General features: G+C 44.3%; 1 protein-coding gene and 1 pseudogene across 1 annotated transcript in view; one reads left to right on the top strand and one right to left on the bottom strand.

Annotated features, from left to right (window-relative positions):
* The window catches only part of MAP2K5 (mitogen-activated protein kinase kinase 5), a 252,191-nt gene extending 226,134 nt beyond the window's left edge, over positions 1 to 26,057 (top strand). Inside the window, exons 20-22 of the mRNA XM_073618284.1 lie at positions 7,815 to 7,876; positions 9,862 to 9,907; positions 25,354 to 26,057. Of these exons, the coding sequence (XP_073474385.1) occupies positions 7,815 to 7,876; positions 9,862 to 9,907; positions 25,354 to 25,458 (213 nt within the window). The 3' untranslated portion in view covers positions 25,459 to 26,057. The remainder of the gene's footprint in view (positions 1 to 7,814; positions 7,877 to 9,861; positions 9,908 to 25,353) is intronic.
* LOC141135868 (U2 spliceosomal RNA) lies at positions 10,703 to 10,845 on the bottom strand (annotated as a pseudogene).
* Positions 26,058 to 26,528: the final 471 nt, after the last annotated feature.

Genomic DNA, 26,528 nt, shown 5'->3' with positions numbered 1-26,528 from the left:
CTCACTGAGCTCCTCAGAGTGTAACTTCAGCTCCCCATCCCCTGCTTTCTAAATGCTTAGACAAGCTATATAAATTCTGCACTTTGAACGGATGAAGAGAAGAGAAGACTGCACATAAATGGGTACAACTTATGTAGGATTTGTTTCATCTCTGTGTATCACCTGAGGCCAGTCGCTTTACTGGATTTATGTAAGTGTTTACAACCACTTTAAGTAAAGGAGACTTTTAGTTGTTTGCCACCGGAGAATCATACATAATACAGTAAAGAGAATTAAAAACATAATTCCTTTTATTATACAAAACCTTAAAAATTATGCATAGATGCCATAGTAAAAACAATTCAATACATAAAGAGCGTCCAGAATATGTAACAACCTAAGTTGGGCTACGCGTTTTGCTGTTACCACTGCTTCCTCAGGACCTCTGACATTGATTTATCAACAGGGAACTTATAGTAGTTAGTCCTGTAAAATGGAGACAAAACATTAATCAACATAAACATAATTATATATATATATATATATATATATATATATATATATATATATATATACATACATACACACACAGATTTTATATATATATATATATATATATATATATATATATATATATATATATATATATATATATATATATATATAATGCCCAATGTACAAACTATCAATTACTGTCCAAAAACAAAACATGGGGGAAAAAAAAAACATTTTTACAGGTATTTGTATACAAACTATTAAAATTTTAGGAATGCAGTACAAGACTGAGAGATATTACAAAATATGCCTACAATGTACACATGCTATCTATCCTTCCTAACAAATAAGCATCAACTATGGTCTGTATACAATAGGAAGACTCTAAAAAGTTACTTCGTTCAGGATATGGAAGCTTCATGATCTCTGTAAGCAATGAGGATACCAGGCTTACTCTACAAGTGGTTACAGGAAATCAGGTTGAAGTTTCTTCTGCCACAGACCTTCCCTGGTGTTATGTCATTATAGAGTCCTGCAAACACATGTTGCTCCTTCCTTCTCCGAGTCCTCCAGCACAACTGTTTTCTTTGTCTCTCACCTCATGGCTTTTTCAAGTCCTTTCCTGTCTTGAGCTCATGAACCAGTCCAACTAGTTAATTTGCATATTAATAGGGAAGACCTAGCTTTAAAAAAAAACACATTGTCTTAAAAATGTTTTTCCATGTTTATGCCATAAAGATCACTAAAATAGCCATAGCAACACAGCAGGGTGCCGTGATAACTTCCTGGTGGGATAGCACAGGTGGCTTCAGACTAGGACTCGAACATGCCTGAGCTCATCCCATAGTCCACTCAGGGCAGACTTTCTAATCACAGAGGAAACCCTTGAAATAACTTTCCAGTCTCAGGGAACCCTTGCTAAATGTTATTATATCTACTCAGGATACATTAGTGTGATGGTCAGTGGGAAGAATGCTCCTTACACTTGTGGTCATTGGGAAGAATTACCCCCTAACAGATAGCTAAAAAGATCAATGGTGTCAGAGGGAACTTATCTGAGAGGCAAAAATTGGTCATTGCTCAGGGAACCCCTAGCAACCTTTGGAGCAAATACAGTGTGACATAAAATATTGCAACAACCACCATTTTATTCTCTAGAGTCTCTACTAAAAAATATATATATAATGTTTGGGGGTTCTAAGTAATTTTCTAGCAAAAAAAAAAAAATGATTTTTCCTTGAAACCAACAAATGTCAGAAAAAGGTTTAGCGTTTAAGACCCCTTTCACACTGGGCGTTTTTCAGGCGCTTTAGCGTTAAAAAAAGCGCCTGTAAAGCGCCTGAAAGAAGCCTCATCTGCAATCCCAATGTGAAAGCCCGAGTACTTTCACACTGAGGTGCTGCGCTGGCAGGGCGTCCAAAAAAAGTACTGCAATCAGCTTCTTTGAAATCAATGGGAAGCGCCTGCACAGCGCCTTGGCAGCTGCGCTTTGTGGGCACTTTTAACCCTTTATTCGGCCACTAGTGGGGGTTAAAAGCGCCCTGCTAGCGCTCGAAAAATGCTGGTAATGAGCCGCTAATTTAAGTGGCGCTTTACCAGCGTTTTTAGGGCGCTGGCAGTGTGAAAGGGCTCTTAAAGCACTCGGGCTTTCACATTGGGATTGCAGATGAGGCTTCTTTCAGGCACTTTTTTTAACCCTAAAGCGCCTGAAAAACGCCCCAGTGTGAAAGGGGTCTAAGTCCCCTTTCACACTGTGCCGCCACCAGCGTCAGCAGTAAAGCAGCGCTATTTTTAGCGCCGCTATTCGGCTGCTAGCTGGGTGGTTTTAACCCCCCCACTAGCGGCCGAAAAGGGGTTAAATCCGCCCGTAAAACGCCGCTGGAGCAGTGTTTTGCCGACGGTATCGCAGCGCTGCCCCCCTCGGGCTTTCACACTGGAGTGAATGGAGCCGCTGTTTTAGGGCAGTTTGCAGGCACTATTTTTAACGCTGTAGCGCCTGCAAAACGCTCCAGTATAAAAGGGGTCTAAGTGGTTAAACTTTCCTCACACAGAAGTCTATTCCATTGACAAATTGTTACAATGTTTATACTTAAGTTCAACTGCTAAAGAATGTTGTGATTCTTGGCAGACTGCCCGTTTTTTTTTTTTCTTCCTTTCTTGTGACGGCTGTCGGCTTCAGAAGAGCAGAGAGAATTCTTTGCATAGCAGGAAACGTGAAACACTCTTGTCAAAATCGCAATGGGGAAAAAAATCGCGATAACGATTCTTGACGATTAATCGTGCAGCTCTACTACAGTGAAGTAAAGTTAGCCCAATTTTTCTGTATAATATGAAAGATGATGTTACGCCGAGAGAATCGTGATCTTCATTTTTATTGGGTTTTTTTTTTTTTTTTTAACCAAAAACATGTAGCAGTATACATATTGGTCTAAATTTATAAAGAAATTTTTTTTATTTATTTATTTTTTATTGGATATGTTTTATAGCAGAAAGTAAAACATATTGTTTTAGTTGTCCGTTTTTTTTTTTGTGTGTGTTTTATAGCGCAAAAAATAGAAACCACGGTGGTGATCAAATACCACCAAAAGAAAGCTGTATTTGTGGGGAAAAAATGTCATATATTTTATTTGGGTATAGTGTTGAATGACCGCGCAATTGTCAGTTAAAATAACGCAGTGCTGTATCGCAAAAAAAAAAAAAAGACCTGGTCATGAAGGGGAAGTAAATCTTCCGGAGGTCAAGTGGTTAAGGCAAAGTGGCAAATGGTGAGTCACATGACCTGTTTCAGCAACTGCTACGGAACGACCGTTTGGAAGGGATGGAGGGGGGGGGAGTTTAATGCATAAATACAGCAATCGATTGTGCGCATCCCTTAATGTGAAACATGCAGAACTCATCTCCTCCTTATATATGTGCCTGAATTTCTCTTTGGAAATGTGCAGATCAATGTCCGGCTCTCTGGCTGCTGCATGGCGTCCTCTCGGCTCACTGCTCTACGACCTGTTGGTTACACACATGCTCACTGCTCGGCGAGCTGCAAAGTATGGTAGATAAAAGTCACCACTGAGGCTTAGTGATCGCACCACCTACCCTAGTGCTTCTCAGCATCCCATACAGCCTGCTGGCGGTAATTGGCCACATTTACTAAACGCAGCTATGATATCCCCCCCGCTCATGGATTCAGTACTCCGTGCAGAGGAATTGGACCCGGTATCCGGGCCCATTCCGTGTTTTATTTTCCGAGGAGTTGATTGAGGGTTTGCATTGTTCCCTGGCTGTGCTGGATGAACCATGTTATGTTAATGTGGCAAAAAAAAAAAAAAAAAAAACCCTTAATAAAGGTTCCCACTAATTGTCCCTTATTTTAATTACAGAGCTTGTTTCCCTGATAATTGGGTCATAGCAATTATTTGTATATTTAGTAATCAGATGTCGGTGTGATACCACCCTGGTGACTGTCATATGTTGGCAGCCATGGTCAGTGCATACGTTTAGACAAGGGGGGGCTACTTTACTAGCCACTTGCTGACCCTGGCTTTTTCTGACTTTTGTTTGCAAGTAAAAAAATTTTTTTTTTTTTTTTTTTTTTTTTTTTTTGCTAGAACCCCCAAAAATGATATATATTTATTATTTATTTATTTATTCCATAGATCTATAACATACTCCTTAGATGCTGTAATGTTCGCGTAAACCAATCAATATACGCTTATTATAGAGCTGCACCATTAATCTAGATCGCAACTCTCCCCCCCCCCCTCGTGATCGTAACAAAGCATTTGCATCATATGACGCCCAGTCAAATGATAACTGAACCACTGCCCAGTCGTCATTCTTCTATAGGCCGGGCGGGAAGTGGTTAAAAAAATAAATAAAAACCGATCCTTTAGTATCACTTTAACAAAGCATTTTCCCGATTTTATGCAGAGGGTCCTCTGCTCAAGCCTGACAGCTGACCCCCCCCCCCCCCCCCCCCAAAAAAAAAAAAAAAAAAACAGGCAGTCTGACAAGTTTCACAACATTCCTCAGCCCTGAGCTAACTATAAACATTGTAATGTTTTGCTCTTTAGATCAAAGGAATGAACTTTGGTCTGTAAATGAGGGAAGTTTAACCACTTGAAGACTAAACCTTTTTCTGACATTTGTTGGTTTCAAGTTAAAATCAGTATTTTTGTGCTAGAAAATTACTTAGAACCCCCAAACATTATATATATATATATATATATATATATATATATATATATATATATATATATATATATATATACATATATATACATATACATATATATATATATATATATATAATATCTTTTTTCTTTAAGCAGATACCCTAGAGAATAAAATGCAGGTTGTTGCAATATTTTATGCTTCGGCTGGATGAAGTATCTATAGGCTATCAGTATTGGTAGGATACATACTCTAAACATTTTTCTTGTTCAAACATAAAGCATATTTACAACAACCTTGTCTGGAAAGAAATCTGGAAGCCGCCATTACTGACGTATTTTATTTTTGTGGTGTATGCTCCAGGACTATCGCCTTATACTTCCATCATAAGCGCCGGTTCACAGTGATGTGACATGCGCCCCGACTTTGAGAGCACACGTCGCATGACAAGTCGCACCCCATTAAGTGCAGTGGAATCGTTCTAATAGGAGCGGCTTGAGTCGCCCCGACTTAGAAAAAGCTTCCTGCACTCCTTTTGGTCCAACTCCGGCACGACTTGCATTGGCTTCTGTTAAAGAAGTCGTTTGCAAGTCGTGCCGGGATGTCGGCCTCAAAGTCGCGGCAGTGTGAACCTGGGCCTTACAGTGTCATCAAACTGGAACAGCCACATGCTTTTCAAGTAGTGGGACACCTGGTATGCACATGCTTGCTTTTGGTCAGCAATCCACCAAAGAGTGATGCAAGATAATTCTAAGGCCCAATTCATACTTGCGAATGGGGATGGTTACGATTTTACATGGGAAACTTAGTGGGGGGGGGGTTCATGAGACTAGATAAAGACTGGAAGCCCCATTGATAGCAATGGAAACCTGACAGCACCCACAGCTATTTGCAGCTGTTTGCATGTAATCACTCATGCAGCGATTACCTGCGAATGATCAGCCCTGGGTGCAGACTTTCCACCCCCACCTACACTGTATTGTCAAAAGTATTGGGACACCTGCCCTTAGACGCACATGAACTTTAATGGCATCCCAGTCTTAGTCCATAGGGTTCAATATTGAGTTGGCCCCGCCCTTTGCAGCTATAACAGTTTCAGCTCTTCTGGGAAGGCTGTCCACAAGGTTTAGGAGTGTGTCTATGGGAATGTTTGACCATTCTTCCAGAAGAGCATTTGTAAGGTCAGGCACTGATGTTGGACGAGAAGGTGCAGTCTCCACTCTAATTCATCCCAAAGGTGTTCTATCAGGTTGAGGTCAGGACTCTGTGCAGGCCAGTCACGTTCCTCCACCCCAGACTTGCTCATCCATGTCTTTATGGACCTTGCTTTGTGCACCTATAACTGGCCTTCACATAGAGTTGCCACCTCATCCCTTTAAACCCGAACACATATTAATTACACAGGTTTTGAGGCTAATTGAATGCAGGTAAGACACTAAGTGAGTTTAGTTTCTACCTTAATCAGCCACAGAACCTGTGTAATTAATATGTGTTCGGGTTTAAAGCGATGAGGTGGCAACCCTACCTTCACAGCAAGGAGCACATGGAGGGGCAACGCGTAAAAAACAAAAACCAGAGAAAATTCCCAGCTCAACTCGCCAACCAGTTTGCGTATAAACCGAATTAACCGGTCTAGCAGTATGCGTTAAAAACAAGGATTTAGTTAGCACATGTTTGTTAACCCATGCATAAGCTGCAAGACCCCTTCACGGCACCCTGTATTACTTGCAGTCCTAAACCTTCTAAATTTATGAGAGTCTCCACAGTGGAAGCACATGCATTCTAATGGATAGATAAGGGGCGGGTGGGCCTGGAGGTAGCCCAATCCTCCTTAGGCACAGGGGCACATTGGACACCCAGCACATTACAATGGCAGCAAAGGTGTCCAGTACATCTCCTCACCAGTATTCCAACAGTACAAACAAATGGCCACTGGCCCCACCTATATCTGGCCTTCACAGCAAGGAGCACATGGAAGGGCAACGCATTAAAGACAAAACCTGAGAAAATGGTAGTCCAAAATTCCAGCTATGAATCCATAAAGTGAACTTGAAAATTTGTCGATCCAATTTCAATTGGTGCAAACACCCAGTGCTCCCCAGAGGATAAATAGGGCAAAATATATCTGCTTACCAGATATTAGGACCTCCCAAGGTCTATATGCGCATCAGTGGGCATTCACCCCTCACTACAGGTATAACCACCTTAGTAGCTTAGCCTATTTGATTGGATTCCAAAGATATGTCCCCCACAGCTATTATCCTTCAAGGGAACTCCAGAGTCCGAACACACGGTAAAACATATGAAAGAGGGAGATAAACATTCGTTAAAAGCACACAAAAGTTTATGAAAGGTTCTACTTACAGCAGAAATTATAAAATTAGGCTTACACTCGTTCGTCCAGCACCCTCCACGGGTGCTCAAACGTCACTGCTGCTCCGTGCCTAGCCTGACGTACGTTTCGTCCGATAGGACTTCTTCTATGAGGCAGTATGTATTGTGGATATTTGGACAGATTGTTCCCGTCCCTTATCCTCAAACACTTGTTTTGATAAACCTATTCTATTGTAATACTGGATCTGGAATCCTACTGTTTTCGTGGTTTTACCTGACGGTCCCACCAAGGTAATTGTCATCTATCAAGTATTTGGCTCTCTTGGATATCATTATTATTTGTCGACGGTGGTCCATGTAAATCATAGCATTTAAAGGAACATCAACCTTTTCTAATAATCTTCTCAATATGGCTCCATCAATGGGCAATTATCCCTTCTATGACATACTAATGCTCCACAAAACAGTCCAATAGGTGCTCTCATCTCCCACCACAATCGTATCCACATTCAGGTGATACTGTGTACAGGGCTTCATGAGGCTCCTGAAGAAGCCATATTCCTGGTGAAACATGTAGAGCAGAAGCCTCTGTGTATATATGACGACTGTATAAAATTGTCACCTTTTTATTTTATACAGTACCTGATTTTATCTTTTTTGAAATTTGTACAATAAAATGTATTTGATATTATTACATAGTTGCAATTTGTCTTTCACCTTTTTTTTTTTTCCTACCATATGATTGTTTGATTAGTTTGGGATGTGGTGCTTTCATTCTCGCACCTTTTAGACAACTTTCTTTCAATCTTGTTCACACATTGTTCTTCTTGATGTTACAGGATTCTCCCGTACTTCCAGTTGGCGAATTCTCCGAGTCATTTGTACATTTCATCACTCAATGGTAAGGATTTTGTAATTCCACTGAGTTTTAGTCTATATTACATCTATTATACATGAAATCAGGAGGCATCGGGGGCAAGCTGTCCATGTATTGCCCTAATCGGACGTTTCATAATGGCTTCTCCTCCTCGCCCCCCCCCCCCCCCCCCCCTGGTGAATACTGCCCTATTAAACAGAAACAACCCAATTGCCAGCAATGTTGTGAGCAGGCGAGCAGAGTCTCAGGCTCATAAAAGGCCTTATTGTGCATTGCTGTGCATTTCCCAGAGGACAGAAATTAGTAATCCGTAAAGAACAGATCATTTTCTATCGCCATCCATTTTTTGGGCACTTTAACACTTTATCTAGTCTTGCAAGCTGTTGCTAAGCTCATGTAACTTTCTGTAAATCGGACTAAGTCATAGAAAGCGGGTTCGGAATCCTCATCTTATTGCACTGTTCTAAAGATAAGTTGTGTTGGTAACTTTTGACAGTAGGAGGGGCCTTTAAACTTGAGCCTATTCACACTGTACATGGTAACATTTGCAACAGTCGTTGTACCCAAATAATATTCTTTTATTACTGTACCAGTTAGCAGAGGTCTAACAGACATATACAGTATAAAGCTCAGTACAGTCCTTTGTAAACAATGTAACTCTTTCATTACATATGCTTTTCTGCACAAGACCTACCTAAAGAAAAACATTAACATAGTCACTGACTGCTGAGCAACCAGCAATTGTTCTACAATATAACATAAAGTGTGCAGTGGCCAGGAGTATGAAATACACAGCATAGTGTATATAGATCACGGGTCGGGAGTGTGCAATGCACAGAGTGCAGGCGGTCGGGAGTGTGCAATGCATAGAGTGCAGGCGGTCGGGAGTGTGCAATGCATAGAGTGCAGGCGGTTGGGAGTGTGCAATGCACAGAGTGCAGGCGGTAGGGAGTGTGCAATGCACAGAGTGCAGGCGGTTGGGAGTGTGCAATGCACAGAGTGCAGGGGGTCGGGAGTGTGCAATGCACAGAGTGCAGGGGGTCGGGAGTGTGCAATGCACAGAGTGCAGGGGGTCGGGAGTGTGCAATGCACAGAGTGCAGGGGGTCGGGAGTGTGCAATGCACAGAGTGCAGGGGGTCGGGAGTGTGCAATGCACAGAGTGCAGGGGGTCGGGAGTGTGCAATGCACAGAGTGCAGGGGGTCGGGAGTGTGCAATGCACAGAGTGCAGGGGGTCGGGAGTGTGCAATGCACAGAGTGCAGGGGGTCGGGAGTGTGCAATGCATCCCTCCCCAGCACAGATCTTCTTCCCCCTAGTACAAAATAACCCCCCCCCGGCCATGAAACACTCATCGGTCAAATCAGGCAGTTCAGAGTGAGGGGAAGTCCACCCCGGGCTGCATTGTGTGACCAGAGCCAAGGAGAGGAACAGGAAATCTCCCTTTGCTCTGAACTCCAGCTACTTGTCAGACCTGACAGGCAGCAGGAGCAGCGACTGCAGTATGCAGCTGCATCATGGATGCTCTGGGAAGGGGGGGAGGGGAGTTGGATCCCCTTATCCTCCCCTTTTATCCACACCCCAGTAGATGTAGGCCAGTGACCAGTTTTTGCTATTGCTGCTGTAAGTTGTTATATGTAGGGAAACAAATTTTTTGCTAGTCTTAAATACAGTTGAATATGTATGTTATATGCACTATGGGGGTTATTTACGAAAGGCAAATCCACTTTGCTCTACAAGTGCAGTCGCTGTAAATCCGAGGGGTAGATCTGAAATGAGGGGAAGCTCTGCTGATTTTATCATCCAATCATGTGCAAGCTAAAATGCTGTTTATTTTCCTTGCATGTCCCCCTTGGATCTACAGCGACTGCACTTCCAAGTGCACTTGTAGTGCAAAGTGGATTTGCCTTTTCGTAAATAACCCGCAGTGTGTGTCTCTAATGCTTCCTCTATGATTGTGTTTGCAATGTAAGCTAGAATCCACATAATCCTCTTTATTTCTTTATTATACAGCATGAGAAAACAGCCGAAAGAGAGGCCAGCGCCAGAAGAACTAATGGTAAGGATTTGTTGTGAAAAGTCAAGTTGATACTTAATTTGTAAGCTCTTTTTTTTTTTGGATCCGCGGTGGTGCAAAAACCTAAAAATGGAAAAACCATTAAGTGAACATAAAAACTTTCATGTGAAACGCACACTAAAAAGGGGTAGGACCTCTCCCTGAGCCACCCCCCCCCCCCAACCCCCACCCAGGGCGCAAGGCTCCTGACAGGAACAAAGGGTTCAACATGGTCCGCCTAGCCAGAAGGCCTGACAGACCTCTCTCTTCGTGGCCAGCCGAAGCCAACCACCAAGTACTAGGTTGAGGAGCTCTCCCAAAGAGAGACCCTCAGAGGAGGAAGGAAGGTGCCTGTGGGCCCCACATCCTCCCCCTAGACATCATTGCAAGCCCAAGGACTCACACTCTCCATCTTAGTGAGAAAAAAAAACAAACTAAAGTGAAAGAGTGACAAACAGTGGAGAAAAATAAATAAATCTGCACTGGCCGGGGCCCTGAGGCCTGGAAGCCAAAAATTGCCCCGGACTAAACCAAAAGGCCCAGTCTTAAAAGCTTTAGTGCTGTGACCTTGTGCCATTTTACACTGTGGGGTCCCACACCCAAGTGTTACTAGAAGCACTCCTAGGGCAACCACTCCCAGGGGGCACAGATATCGTGGACTCTCTGCCTCCCAAGCCCATTGTCAAACAAGGTAGATCCACTCAAATCAGGAGGAACTGGGCCCATTCCCAGGGGAATTACTCCCCTGCCACGACAGCCTGAGGGTGCCCTGGTTTCTGTCCCAGCCAGGACTAGCCTTCAGAGTCCCCATCACTCCAGCAGGGTTACATAGCCAGCCATTCCAGCTCCTGGTCAAGCCAGAAAAGTGGCACAGCACCCCTACTGGACACTGATAAGAACAGATACTACACTTGATCTTTGCCAAAAGGCCAAGAAGCGAAACTTAATTCGTAAGCTCTTATGTTAGTAAGGCAGGCCATGAACGTAGCCAGTCTCCTTCCTGCAACCAACCGGGGGGGGGGGGAGCCGTCCCCGCCGGGAGCACACAGTGATAATTGATAGTGGCTAAAACAACAGCTAGCAATAACTGCATGTAAAATCCATCAGGCTGGTTTACCCAATTGATCGATCGATCAACTTGGGTATCAGCCTGCCTATACAAGGTTTGAATCGTCTATGGCCGGCTTAATTGTGTTGAGCAAGTAGCCAGTTAGAGGTTTGCTTTGGAATCATATCTTCTTGGTAGAAACGCCATCATCTATGGGTTTGGGGATTGGGCTTGACCTCTTAGTTCCAGTGAAGGGAACACTTAAGGCACCAGCATACCATCGTCTATGGTCGGCTTAATTGTGTTGAGCAAGTAGTTAAAGGTTTGCTTTGGAATCTCACATCTTCTTGGTAGACACGCCATCGTCTATGGGGTTGGGGATTGGGCTTGACCCCTTAGTTCCATTGAAGAGAACTCTTAAGGCACCAGCATACCATCGTCTATGGCCGGCTTAATTGTATTGAGCAACTAGCCAGTTAGAGGTTTTCTTTAGAATCTCTTATCTTCTTGGTAGACACGCCATCGTCTATGGGGTTGGGGATTGGGCTTGACCCCTTAGTTCCAGTGAAGGGAACACTTAAGGCACCAGCATACCATCGTCTATGGCCGGCTTAATTGTGTTGAGCAAGTAGCCAGTTAAAGGTTTGCTTTGGAATCTCATATCTTATTGGTAGACACGCCATCTTTTTTTTCCAATAGCAATGTCTTTACAGCTTTGTTTGTTTTTTCCTTGCAAAGTCAGCATTGTAGAAGCTTTCATTATGTCCATAACTGGGTTTATCACCTTTCTATCTGAAAGTGAAGATCTAAGATCTGGCTCTTTGTTGTTTTTATTGTGCTTGTGGCCATTGGCCCAGCCTTCCTGTGCTCAGTACTACGGATTTGGCCCCTTCCCAAATTCTTCATTGCTACTACTAAACTCCTGTCCTTCGCTGTCTACACCGCTGGCCTTGTGCTTACACAGCCAACTTCTACCTTTCTCTTTGTTGATTTCTAGGGAAGCAGAAATGATTGAGACTTTTAGCACCTTCCACCTTCAATTCCTTGGTGACAGGTGGGCTCAGCTGTGACATGCAATCTGGCCCTGCTACCAATTTGTGGGACCTGCTGAGGGATCTGTTGGTGAAGGAGTGTGATTGAGATAAGGAGGCAGTAATTGCAGAATCTTGTACTGTATCTGTGTTTGGCTTCGCGCTAAATGCTCAGAGGTCCTGGCTAAGTCACCCAAAAGGCAATCCACTTTAACATTTGACTGCTCTTAGCAGTGATATTATTACTCTTTCGCAGGAAACCCAAACAGAATCAGGACTGGTGCCTACAGACATCACAGAATTTTTACCTGCCTCAGACTTTTTCAGCTGGATCAGGTTGCAATTATACACTATATTACCAAAAGTATTGGGATGCCTGCCTTTACGCACACACACATGAACTTTAATGGCATCCCAGTCTTAGTCCGTAGGGTTCAATATTGAGTTGGCCCGCCCTTTGCAGCTATAACAGCTTCAACTCTTCTGGGAAGGCTGTCCACAAGGTTTAGGAGTGTGCTTATGGGAATGTTTGACCATTCTTCCAGAAGAGCATTTGTGAGGTCAGGCACTGATGTTAGACGAGACGCCTGGCTTGCAATCTCCGCTCGAATTCATCCCAAAGGTGTTCTATCGGGTTGATGTCAGGACACTGTGCGGGTCAGTCAAGTTCCTCCACCCCAAACTCCCTTATCCATGTCTTTATGGACCTTGCTTTGTGCACTGGTCCAAATCCTTTGGTGGAGGGGAGATTATGATGTGGGGGTTGTTTTTCAGGGGTTGGGCTTGTCCTTTTAGTTCCAGTGAAGGGAACTCTTAAGGCGTCAGCATACCAAGACATTTTGGACAATTTCATGCTCCCAACTTTGTGGGAACAGTTTTGGGGATGACCCCTTCCTGGTCTAACATGACTGCGCACCAGTGCACAAAGCAAGGTCCATAAAGACATGGATGAGCGAGTTTGGGGTGGAGGAACTTCAATGTGCAGATGCAGTCAGTTTAAAGCAATCTGTCAAGTAAAAAAAAAAATTTTTCAATTAAATGTTTCTCTGTTTAACCTCTTATTAACCCCTAATTTACTATAATCAGCCTTAATTAACTCCTTAATCTCCTCCATTTAAATATTATTTTCCTGCTGATTTTTGTTCACTTCTATTTTCTTTTCTTTCTTTTCTTTAAACTTTTTTTTGTTTGCTTTGTTCCGCTAATACTTTTACACCTTTAACATATATTTAAACGTTTCACATTAAAAAAAGCGCAAAAAAAATTGTATTTAATCTGTAAATAAACATTTCAATGCTTTGTACCATTGCTGACAGCTGGTGGAGCGACACTAGCACAACTGCCCCTAACCCCCCCCCCCACACCACACACACACACACGTGGCACAGCACTAACACCCCCAGCAACCCCCCCCCCCACACACACACGTGGCACAGCACTAACACCCCCAGCAAACCCCCCCCCCACACACACACACACACCTGCTGTCCTTACCCCTGGATGCGGGCGGTGAGAGCAGCAGTTGGATCTGATTCTGCCATCTTCTAGCCCTGTCCTTAATCGTGGCGGGCTCAGGGAAAGCTGCACCGGTGTCCTCCCCTCTCTCCTCTCCGGTGCGTCTCCTCTCTCCTCCTCCCGGCGCTTAGGCGTCCAATAGGATCGTCTGACGTTTTGGCCAATTGGGAAACGGGTTTCATACCTGCTTCCCGATTGGCCGGGTGGAGGATCTGTGTTGCAACAACAAATATTCATTCACTGTTGCAACACACCTGAGTGGGCTCCGGTCGCATCCTCTGCGACCCGGGCCCACCCTATTTTGAAGCCTATTGGAGCCTCTGGCTCTAATCAGGTGCTTCATAAAAAAACCCTGGCTGCTGTAATTCATGCGCCCGGTGCCCTGAAAGGGGGGGACACATGAATACGGGGCGGCCGTGGATAGATTCATGCTATGTTATGAAGCTATCCACTGCATATAGGGGGGTGGCGAGGAGAGAGTGGGCGGCGCCCGGGTGCCCCTAATGGATGGGCCGCCACTGGCTGAAGTGTAAACAACAGTTGCGGTCGGTGTCGGTAATTGGTATCGGCGAGTACTAAGAAAAATTTTCAGTACTCGTAAAAAGAAAAATGATATTGGCGCCTCCCTACCCAGAACTGTCTATACTGTACGGTGATATGCTGTGATTATTCATACCCCGCTCTACAATTACCAGAAATTCATAGTCCTGGGCAAAGGGGGATTCTATTTCTGTAAACAGATTCTCTTCAAATAATTGGTGTTTTTTTTTCCCCACTAAATAGGACCATTTGCTAATGGGAAGTAATTTGCTTTTTATTTAGCCCTAATTGACCCCGGCATGTCAGGAGGTCTCCGATCGCACATGTAGTTTTGGCAGAGTTCACTAACCACTTCTCATCTCTGGCAAGCGAATACAGTCCCAGGGTCAGCAAATGGCATTTTCAGAAAGCCTTATTGAAATGCTGTGTGCATTAATCATCTCGCCGCCCGCTCAACCAGGCCCACCTGACTGCTACAATCAGACACCGCGCTGCCCTTGGGACTCCATGCATATTCTTAATTGTTTCTAGGCCTTGATGGTCTTTTAATCCAAGATTAATTTATGCAATTTTAAATAACTCTTCTTATGATTAATAAGCTTGAAAATTAAAAGGAGTTGGAAGCAATTATAATAAGCGGTTGGTCATAACCTCATTAAGAAGAGGAGGAAGAGTGGTTACTTAAAATACACAGTCTAAAGTTTTTGAGAATTCTGCAGACGGAGACAATACTGCGAATGAAAAGGTCAGGAAATCCTTCCGAGACAAGATGATGGAGTCAAGTGATGGCTACGTGACACCGATCCTTCATCTTCTATAAGAGGAAGTAACATCGCCATTCAGTGTTGTAAATACACAACATGTAAGCTCTGCATCACTGACACGATAAGGGCCTTGTGTAGATAGGGGTTGTTGTCTTTTGCATTTAAACGTAGATCCATTGCAGCGCAAAACTGGTCAAAATGTTGTGTTTGACCTGCTCAAATCTCAATAGGGCAATTCGGTTGGTTGCAGACTGGTCGGTAAGTTGAGCTGGGAACTTTCTTTGGTTTTGTTTGACATGCGTCGCCCCTTCCATGTACTCCTTGCTGCAAAGGCCAGTTATACAGTGCTTTGAAAAAGTATTTGCCCCTTCCTGATTTTTTTTTTTTTCTGCACATTTGTCACATGTAAAGCGGAGTTCCGCCAAATTTTTTTTTTTTTTTTTTTTTTTTAAGTCAGCAGCTACAAATACTACAGCTGCTGACTTTTAAAATAGGGACACTTACCTGTCCAGGGCGCCTGCAATGTCGGCACCTGAAGCCGATCTGTCCCTCGGCTCTCGGGTGGAGGCGCCGCCATCTTCAGTAAGGGAATCAGGAAGTGAAGCCTTTGCGGCTTCACAGCCTGGTTCCCTACTGCGCCTGAGCGATCCCACTGATCCCTGCTGTCTTCTGGGACCTGTGTGTCTTCCAGAAGACAGCGGGGGGACGGAGGAGGTTCCGGATACTGCATAAATATCCGCGGATACTGCGGCTATCTATGCCTGGAAGTGGGAGCAAATACCTGGATTATACGGGTCCCCCCTGAAAGGTGCCAAATGTGACACCGGAGGGGAGGAGGAATCCGAAAAGCGGAAGTTCCATTTTTGGGTGGAACTCTGCTTTATATGATTCAGATCATCAAACAAATTTTAATATTACACAAAGATAACCCGAGTAAATCCAAGATGCGGTTTCTAAATTATTATTTAATTTATTAAGGGAAAAAAGTTGTTCAAACCTGCCTGGCCCTATGTGAAAAAGTAATTGCCCCCTCCCATGCTGAATCGTGAATGAACTGTGATTAACCACAATTTTTTTGAAAGCTGAGTTCAATTTCACTTTCCACACCCCAACCTGATTACTGCCAGACCTGTTGAGTCAAGAAATCACATAAATAGAAGCTGTCTGACAAAGTGAAGCATGCTAACAGATCACAAAAAGCCACACATCATACCACAATCTAAAAAAAATCAAGAACAGATTAGAAACAAAGTATTGTACATGTATCGGTCTAGGAAGGGTTTCAAAGCCATTTCTAAGGCTTTGGCATTCCAGTGAACCACGGGGAAAGCCATTATACACAAATGGAGATAACTTGGAACAGTGGTGAACCTTCCCAGGAGTGGCCAGCCTACAAAAATTAATCCAAGAGCACAACGACGACTCATCCAGGAGGTCATAAAAGAAGCCAGAACAACATCTAAAGAACTGTAGGCCTCACTTGCCTCAGGTAAGATCAGTGTTCATGATTCAACAATAAGAAAGAGACTGGGCAAAAATGGCATCCATGGGAGAGTTCCAAGGCCAAAGCCACTGCTGACCAAAAATAACACAAAGGCTCATCTCACATTTACCAAAAAACATCTTGATTATACCCAAGACTTTTAGGCAATTATTCTGTGGACCGATGAGACAAAATTTTTACTTTTTTGAAGGTGTGCGTCCCGTTACATCTGGCATAAAACTAATACAGCATTTCATTACAAGAACATCATACCAACAGTCAGACATGGTGGTGGTAGCGTGATGGTCTGAGGCTGCTTTGCAGCGTCAGGACCTGGACAACTTACCATAATTGATGGAACCATGAATTCTGAGCTCTACCAGAAAATCCTAAAGGAGAATGTGAGGCCATCAGTTCGTGACCTCAAGCTCAAGTGCACTTGGGTTATGTTGCAGGACAATGATTCGAAACACAACAGCAAGTCCACCTCCAAAAGGTTCAGACAAAGCAAAATTTAGGTTTTGGAGTGGCCTAGTCAAAGCCCGGACTTAAATCTAATTGAGATGCTGTGTTATGACCTTACACAGGCCGTTCCTGCTGGAAAACCCTCCAATGTGGCTGAATTAAAACAATTCTGCAAAGAAGAGTGGGCCAAAATTGCTCCACAGCAATGTGAAAGACTCATTGCCAGTTATCGCAAACGCTTGATTGCAGTTGTTGCCGCCAAGGGTGGCACAATCCGTTATTAGGTTTAGTGGGGGAATTACTTTTTCACATGAAGCCAGGCAGATTTGGACAGCTTTTTTGCCTTCATAAATTAAACCATCATTTAAAAACTGCATTTTGTATTTACTCGGGTTATCTTTGTGTAATAATAAAATTTCTTTGATGATCTGAGTCATTTAAAGAGGAAGTAAAGCCTCTGAAAAAAAAAAAAATACACCCTGCAAGACAAAGGCATAATGAGCTAGTATGCATAGCATACTAGCTCATTATGAATTACTTACCTGAGATCGAAGCCCCCGAATCGGCCCTCGTTCGCCTCCTCCGACGCCGCCATCTATCCCGGAGTGACTTCCAGGTATCACGGCTCTGGCGCTGTGACTGGCTGGAGCCACGATGACGTCACTCCCGCGCATGCGCGCTGGTGCCACCACTAACGGCATGATTGCCGTTAGAAATGGCATGCTCAGTGCGCTTGATGTCTACGGCGCATGCACCGTAGACATCGGTGCCGCTATTTCTGCAAGTATCTCCTAAACCTTTTAGGTTTGGGAGATTTTTCTTGCACCTACAGGTAAGCCTTAATCTAGGCTTACTTGTAGGTTAAAGTGGTTGTAAAGGGTTTACAACCACTTTAAGTGTGACAAATATGCAGAAAAATTAAAAATCAGAAAAGGGGCAAATACTTTTTCACAGCATTGTAGGTGGGCGGAAGTGGCCATTTGTTTGTACTGTTGGAATGCTGATGAGGGGATGCACTGGACACCTTTGCTGCCATTGTGCAATGAGCTGGGTGTCCAGTGCACCCCTGTGCCTTTAAGGAGGGCTGGGCTCCCTCCAGGCTCACCTGCCCTCTACCTATACATTCTTATGCATGTGCTTCTACTATGGAGGCGCTCAAAATTTATAGAGTTAGGAGTGCAGATAATACCGGGGTGCCTTGAAGTGGCTCTGCAGCTTACTCATGTATTTGCAAATGTGTACAAACTAAACTGCTTGTTTTTAATCAAACAAGACAATTCAGTTGGTTGCAGGCTGGTCAGTAAGTTGAGCTGGGAATGTTCTTTGGTTTTGTTTGCCATATATTGCCCTTCCTTGTGCTCCTTGCCACAAAGGCCAGTTATAGGTAGGGGCAGTGGCCATTTGTTTGTACTGTCAAATCTCAATAGAACCCGCTGTGTCCAAAAAAACGCAAATCAAATCAGGTCAAAGGCAGCCTTAGAACTGTTCTCCATACTATGCTACTCAAGTAAATGGCGAATCTGCTGACCTGCGTTTGATGTGCATTTTTCCACGGACCAGGGTGGGTGGGCGTTGGGTGTTAGCGCATCAATCACCCCATCGCCATGTTGGTGATATGTTGTCAGGGTGATTGAAGCACATTATTTCCATTATTACATTGTAATATTCAATGAAATAGTTCAACTCACCATAATGCAGAATCAGTGGAAGCCCTGAGCCACCAGATGCAGCTTGTCACTTGCCACTGTAGTCTGCCATTAGATGCAGCTTGACACTTGCCACTGTAGCCTGCCACCAGATGCATCTTGTCACTTGCCACTGTAGTCTGCCACCAGATGCAGCTTGTCACTTGCCACTGGAGCCTGCCAATAGATGCAGCTTGCCACTGGAGCCTGCCTATAGATGCAGCTTGCCACTGTAGTCTGCCACCAGATGCAGCTTGTCACTTGCCACTATAGCCTGCCACTAGATGCAGCTTGTCACTTGCCACTTCAGCCTGCCACCAGATGCAGCTTGTCACTTGCCACTGGAGCCTGCCACCAGATGCAGCTTGTCACTTGCCACTGGAGCCTGCCACTAGATACAGCTTGTTAGTTGCCACTGTAGCCTGCCACCAGATGCAGCTTGTCACTTGCCACTGTAGCCTGCCACCAGATGCAGCTTGTTAGTTGCCACTGGAGCCTGCCACTAGATACAGCTTGTTAGTTGCCACTATAGCCTGCCACTAGATGCAGCTTGTCACTTGCCACTATAGCCTGCCACCAGATGCAGCTTGTCACTTGCCACTGTAGTCTGCCACCAGATGCAGCTTGTCACTTGCCACTGTAGTCTGCCACCAGATGCAGCTTGTCACTTGCCACTGTAGCCAGCCACTAGATGCAGCTTGTCAGTTGCCACTGTAGCCTGCCACACAGATGCAGCTTGTCACTTGCCACTATAGCCTGGCACCAGATGCAGCTTGTCACTTGCCACTGTAGCCTGCCACTATATGCAGCTTGTCACTTACCACTGTAGCCTGCCACACAGATGCAGCTTGTCACTTGCCACTGGAGCCTGCCAATAGATGCAGCTTGTCACTTGCCACTGAAGCCTGCCACTAGATGCAGCTTGTCACTTGCCACTGTAGCCTGGCACCAGATGCAGCTTGTCACTTGCCACTGCAGCCTGCCACTATATGCAGCTTGTCACTTACCACTGTAGCCTGCCACACAGATGCAGCTTGTCACTTGCCACTGTAGCCTGCCACTAGATACAGCTTGTTGCCACTGAAGCCTGCCACTAGATGCAGCTTGTCACTTGCCACTGTAGCCTGGCACCAGATGCAGCTTGTCACTTGCCACTGTAGCCTGCCACTAGATGCAGATTGTCACTGAAGTCTGCCACTAGATGCAGCTTGTCACTTGCCACTGTAGCCTGGCACCAGATGCAGCTTGTCACTTGCCACTGTAGCCTGCCACCAGATGCAGATTGTCACTTGTCACTGAAGTCTGCCACTAGATGCATCTTGTCACTTGCCACTGAAGCCTGCCAATAGATGCAGCTTGTCACTTGCCACTGGAGCCTGCCAATAGATGCAGCTTGTCACTTGCTACTGGAGCCTGCCACCAGATGCAGCTTGTCACTTGCCACTGGAGCCTGCCAATAGATGCAGCTTGCCACTTGCCACCGTAGCCTGGCACCAGATGCAGCTTGTCACTTGCCACTATAGCCTGCCACCAGATGCAGCTTGTCACTTGCCACTATAGCCTGCCACCAGATGCAGCTTGTCACTTGCCACTGGAGCCTGCCACCAGATGCAGCTTGTCACTTGCCACTGGAGCCTGCCAATAGATGCAGCTTGTCACTTGCCACTGTAGCCTGCAACTAGATGCAGATTGTCACTTGCCACTGAAGTCTGCCATTATATGCAGCTTGTCACTTGCCACTGAAGCCTGCCAATAGATGCAGCTTGTCACTTGCCACTATAGCCTGCCACCAGATGCAGCTTGTCACTTGCCACTGTAGCCTGCCACCTGATGCAGCTTGTCACTTGCCACTGGAGCCTGCCACCAGATGCAGCTTGTCTCTTGCCACTGGAGCCTGCCAATAGATGCAGCTTGTCACTTGCCACTATAGCCTGCCACTAGATACAGCTTGTTAGTTGCCACTGAAGCCTGCCACTAGATGCAGTTTGTCACTTGCCACTGTAGCCTGGCACCAGATGCAGCTTGTCACTTGCCATTGTAACCTGCCACCAGATGCAGCTTGTCACTTGCCACTGTAGCCTGCCACTATATGCAGCTTGTCACTTGCCTCTGTAGCCTGCCACACAGATGCAGCTGTGTCAGGGCTTTCTCTGTGCAGTTTACTCAAGAAAGTAAAACCTCTATGGCTTAAATAGGAAGGACATTGGAGGAGCAAAGAGTTCAAGGTTCACCAGAAGCAAAAATACAAAGTAAGGTTTCCAAGGAATCAGGCAGGGAGCTGTCCAACATCTATGGTGGCACAGTAAGAGGAGCCAAGCTAACACTACTGGGGTCCAGTGTTCAGTTTCAGATCCTGAAAAAAACAGTCATTCAGGAGCGCCACGTGTTCTCTCCAAGGTCACAAGAACACCAGGCATAGCGGTGAAAAGCACAGTTTATTTATCCAGATGGTATGGTCAATATATTGCACATAAAAGGTTAAAAAGTATTGCCAGCTTGCCAAATCGGAACAAAGCAATCCCATACCCTTATTTTGCAGAGTCAGGGGCGTATTCAAACCTGGTCTCATGATATGGGGAAATAATCCTGGATGTCACCTCTGTGACTGCTGAGGAGCAGAGGGAATTCCAGTGTCTGCCAGGGCTTGGACCACAGATAACCGTTGACCGGAGGTGACGTGGGTATTGACCCGGATGTGGCCTCACAGGCTGGCAGAAACACTCCGAGAGAGAACCACTGGAAGGGCAAATCGCTGGATGGTCTGGCAGCAATCAATCACAAGTAGATGGAACGATAAGAAAAGCCATTAGTCATGACTACATGTTTTGGGCACGCCCCTTCGTCAGGTCATGTGACAGGGACCAGCTTGGGAGGTTATATAGGAGACCGAGAAATTGGATCAACCCTTGACCCACCCACTAAATTTAACCCATTGTGACATGACTCCTATTAATAAAAAAAAATCTTAAGGAGGCTGTGAAGGTTAAATGCACCTATTACAAAAATTGTTGGCTAGAATAGAAGTCAATGCTCATGTGGGATACAATGCAAAGCAAACTCACTTCAAGTGAGGCCCACTTATAGTTGCTGTCCCATCTGTAATTACATAATGTACTAATCACATGACCCGAATCACGGATAAAGGATGGTAGTTGAACCACAATTGGTTGTAGGAAATTATCAATGTATTGGGATAAACCACTGATAAAACCATTTGTCCCCGCAACAATTGGCCTACCATGGGTGCTCACTGTAGACTTGTGTATCTTTGGTAAGTGGTATAAATATGGGTGGCTGCATTGGGGAGACAACAAAAATAGTTTTTCCCTTTTGCTGAGCACTCCATCTCTACCGGCCGCTTCCACCAATTGTTTGAGGGATTGTTGGAACACAGGAAGTGGATCTTCCCTCAACATATGACATAAGTGTTGGGGTCCGATAACCTATACGATTCCTTCAGATAATCTTTTTTATTCTGAATTACTAAACTACCCCCTTTATCAGCCTGTTTGATTACAATTTCTTGATTCTTTAAGTTCCTCATAGATAGAAATTCCACATCTGATAGATTGGGCTTAGTTCCATGTGATTTGTTGTCACACGATTTCAGCAAGTCCCTATAGGTGACCTGATAGTAAGCTTCAAGATGAGGACCTTTCAGATGGAAAGGGATAAAGGTGGATTTGGGACGAAAATTAGTGTGTTCCACAGGAGGATCACCAATTTTCTAAGAATTGAGTGTCAGGGTGGCCTTCGTCCCAAAGGTCCATCAAGACCTGTACTGCATGAGATTCATCTATTGGAGAGGGTCTTGTGAATTCAAAGGTCCATCAATCACACTACCACAACAGCTGGAGGGCCACCAGTTTGAGCCCCCTGCCTTAAGAAAATTATGTTTATCAGTTAAATTCCAGGTTAACTGGTTGAGATCTTTGAACAAACTGAACTTATTTGCAGTGGTATGAGGGGCAAAACGAAGGCCTTTCACCAATAGGGACCACCATCCACGCCACCCCTGGTCCATGGTTATCTGCTGTCCAAGCCTTGGCAATGTTTTTTAACCTTTTATGTACAATATATTGACCCTACCTTTTGGACAAATAAACTGTGTTTTTTACCGCTATGCCTGACGTTCTTGTGACCTTGAAGATAATACATGGTGCTCCTGAATTACTTTGTTTTCAGGATCTGGAACTGAACACTGGACCCCAATGGTGTCTGGCTTTGCTTTTCTCGCTGTGCCACCTGAGATGCCGGACAGCTCCCTGCCTGATCCCTTGGAAACCTCACTTTGTATTTGTATAAAGACACAAGTCCATCAAGTCCAACCTATGTTTCCGATTATATGTCAGTATTACATTGTATATCCCTGTATGTTGCTGTCATTCAGGTGATTATCTAATAGTTTCTTGAAACTATCGATGCTCCCCGCTGAGACCACCGCCTGTGGAAGGGAATTCCACATCCTTGCCGCTCATACAGTAAAGAACCCCCTAAGTAGTTTAAGGTTAAACCTAATTTCTTTTCATTTTAATGAGTGGCCATGAGTCTTGTTAAACTCCCTTCCACGAAAAAAGTTTTATCCCTATTGTGGGGTCACCAGTATGGTATTTGTAATTCTTTTCTCCTCCAATGACCTTCCTATTTAAGCCATGTCTCTGCACTTTCTGTTTGCTAGAATATTGTGCTCTCTCCAGCTGATATCTTTTTCCTTTGCATACTTGCTGCTGCCTTATCTTCACTACCACTTGTTATTGACCCTTGACTTCTTCATCGACTATGCTTCCTCTTGATCCCATCCAGCTACTACGCATTACTGGCCTTTTGGCTTGTTCATCAACTATGCATCTGCTTGTTCCAATTAGCTTCATCCACTGCTTGACCCCCCCCCCCTCCCCGCTTGCTCTCTTCCTGCTGAGATAATCCAGAGAACCTGGCATTAACACGCATCAAAGTCTATCTTTACCATCAGGAGCTCTGGTGAAGACCAACTAGTGCTTAGACCCCATGCCTCAGATGAGCCCACGTCATCTACTAGAGCAGTGGTCTTGAAACTGCAGCCCTTTGCTTGCCTTTATCCAGCCCTTGAGGCATTATCCCTGCCACTGACACCAACAATGGGGCATAATTCCTGCTACTGCCACCAACAATGAGGCTCTATTCTTTCTACTGACACGAACGATGGGCAAGCTGGCAATACTTTTTAACCTTTTATGTGCAATATATTGACCACACCATTTAGACCAATAAACTGTGTTTTTTACCGTTATGCCTGGTTTTCTTGTGACCTTGGAGATAACACGTGGCACTCCTAAATTACTTTATTCTGTGGATTCCTCATACACGTTTATATGAGTAGTGAGCTGCCTGTTGTGGATCTTCTCATAAACCATCATTCAATTTGTGACCCTTGCGCTCCTGCCATGTGTTTTCTTTGTTGAGTTGCAGTTCCTGACACTACTTTACATAACCTATCAAGAACAAACAATATTGTCTGTACAAGACACCAAGGGGTTTATTTCCAATTGCTATGAAATGCTATTGCCATCCTACCTAGAAGGTTACCCTTTTAATGCCAAAGAGAAATGGGAGCAAGATGTGGGTCTGTTAGATGATGAGCTGTGGGATAATGTCCTCGGGTCAATATTACATAGCTTACTGTACACTGCACGAAGACTCTCCCAAATGTATATTGAGCTTCGTGCGCATTATGCTCCCCTAAAACTACACCGCATGCAGGGGCAGCCCGTCTATTAAGGGCGCACAGGCGCCCCCCCCCCCCCATCCATGGGAATCTTATACATCTTCCATGGCGCTGCCCCAAATCACTTTGTTACTGGAAAGCAGTGGACAGTACTATCAACTCAGTTTTTCAAGTTACAATACCTCTTGAGCCCTTAAGATGCGTACTATGGATCCTGGACGATCTCCCACTTACGGAACTTAGAAAAAAAGCTATTAACAGAGCCATGTTTCAGGCCCGTAGGCTTCTTCTGTTACAATGGAAGCGTGATAAAGCCCCTACTCATAAAGAATGAGTATTGAGTATGGGATATACTCTTTTATGCCCTGTACACACGATCGGACATTCCGACAACAAAATCCATGGATTTTTTCCGACGGACGTTGGCTCAAACTTGTCTTGCATACACACGGTCACACAAATCTTGTCAGAAATTCCAAACGTGAAGAACACGGTGACGTACAACACGTACGACGAGCCGAGGAAAATTAAGTTTTGTTGTCGGAAAATTTGAGATCCAGATCTCAAATTTTGTGTGATGGAAATTCCGATGGAAAATGTCCGATGGAGCCTACACACGGTCGGAATTTCTGACAACAAGCTCCCATCGAACATTTTCCATCAGAAAATATGACCGTGTGTACACAGCATTAGAGTTGAAAAATTTATATTCAAGCATCGTGGCTGTCCGCACAGGTTTAATAGGTTGTGGGATGACTGGCTAGCAGTACCAGGTCTTACATCCGTCGATTTAGTAATGGATAAAATATTGGGTTGACTTTTACCCTATAGCAATCAGGGGTATTGTTGGAGCTATTCTCCCGTGTTTCTTACCGAATGTGGGAAAACTCCTCTATTTCTAGCATCAAGTTAGATGACTCTGAAATGTTTTTCTGTCTATGCCTTACGAGTGCCCACTGTGTTCTCTGATTATGGTGTGCTGTATATGGCACATAGATGCTCTAATATTCCTTTGTCATGCATTCTGGCTGTGTATGTTATGTTTAAGTTTAATAAACTTTATTCCTGATTAAAAAAAAAAAAAAAGAGACAATTGTGTGGTTTCCAACATTGTAGTTGTAATGCTTATGGAATTTAGTAGTAACAAGGAAAATCGAGTATCTGGAATACACTGTATGTGCTCACAGGATAATATGATCTTCTGTCTCTTACAGGGCCATCCATTTATTGTCCAGTTCGATGATGGGAACATGGAGGTTGTGTCCATGTGGGTGTGTAGAGCATTGGAGGAGCGTCGGGCACAGAACAGCCAAGAGTGAGAATAAACTGATCATATGAACTAATTGATTCAGTAGAGCCTCTGCCCTATCTACAGTGCAGTTTGTTTACATGTTCAGTGCCAGAAGTGGTCATGCCATATAGGCATGTTCTCAGTAGTAACCTATTCCAGCTTCATATGGCACATCTGAAGAAGAATGTCAAGGAACATTAAGATGTGTCTCACTGTTACGCATGTTTCTTGCAAGAACATCCTAATAATTTATGTGGTAGAGAGGGCTTAAGGAGGGTGTACTCCCTCTGCATACGTAGCCGGAACCGTTGGGATGTATGGGTCAACTTTACTCATGGCGATCTTCAGTTTGTGCGTTGTCTTCCGGATTCTGCTACTTATACAAGTGCCATATTGATATCGGAATTTGGAGGCTTTTGCTCGCTTGGACATTTTGATAGTTGTGGTTAGAAGATGACTGGGTGACATTGTAATCTTAAACTTGCTGACACTCAGGTTTACCCGCTTCCCACAAAAAAAGTAAAAGTGACTTCCTTTTATGAAATCCATATGTTAATATTGTGGATTTTGATGGTATATCTTGCACAAATATTTGCTTTCTCTAATAAACTTTTTATACAAATAAAATATTGTGTGCTTCATTTTGGTAAAACTTGTCTCTTCAAAAAAAAGTAGTACTAGTCTTCTGACATAATGGGTGTAACAAGAGTTTAAATAGAACTATGACATGCCAAACAGAAATATCAGGACTGGTTGAACCAGTCGTTTGTATTTTATTATTTGATTGTATACTAAATCTGACATATTGAGGTTTTTCAGTCCCAAGCAGATCTGTGTCCACTGGACAGCGGGCCTCATATCTCTAATGGCTAGTGTTCTGATGAATTCCAGTCTCCACTGCATGGTGTCTAACAAACCTCCAATCTCTGATAACTCATGTTTTTTGTGCTTTATGGGACACAGGGAAAGTCCTGGAACCTTGGGTTATGCTGCTGCCCTCAGGAGACTGAACACTGGCAATTAAGAGCTGTAAGTACAGCTCAGGATAACTCCCCCCCACTCCCAGCAAGCCTCATTATCTGTACCCAGACCCCTGCA

Source organism: Aquarana catesbeiana, linkage group LG03, assembly GCF_042186555.1.
Source record: "Aquarana catesbeiana isolate 2022-GZ linkage group LG03, ASM4218655v1, whole genome shotgun sequence".
NCBI lineage: Eukaryota > Metazoa > Chordata > Amphibia > Anura > Ranidae > Aquarana > Aquarana catesbeiana.
This window is presented reverse-complemented; position numbering and strand designations above follow the sequence as displayed.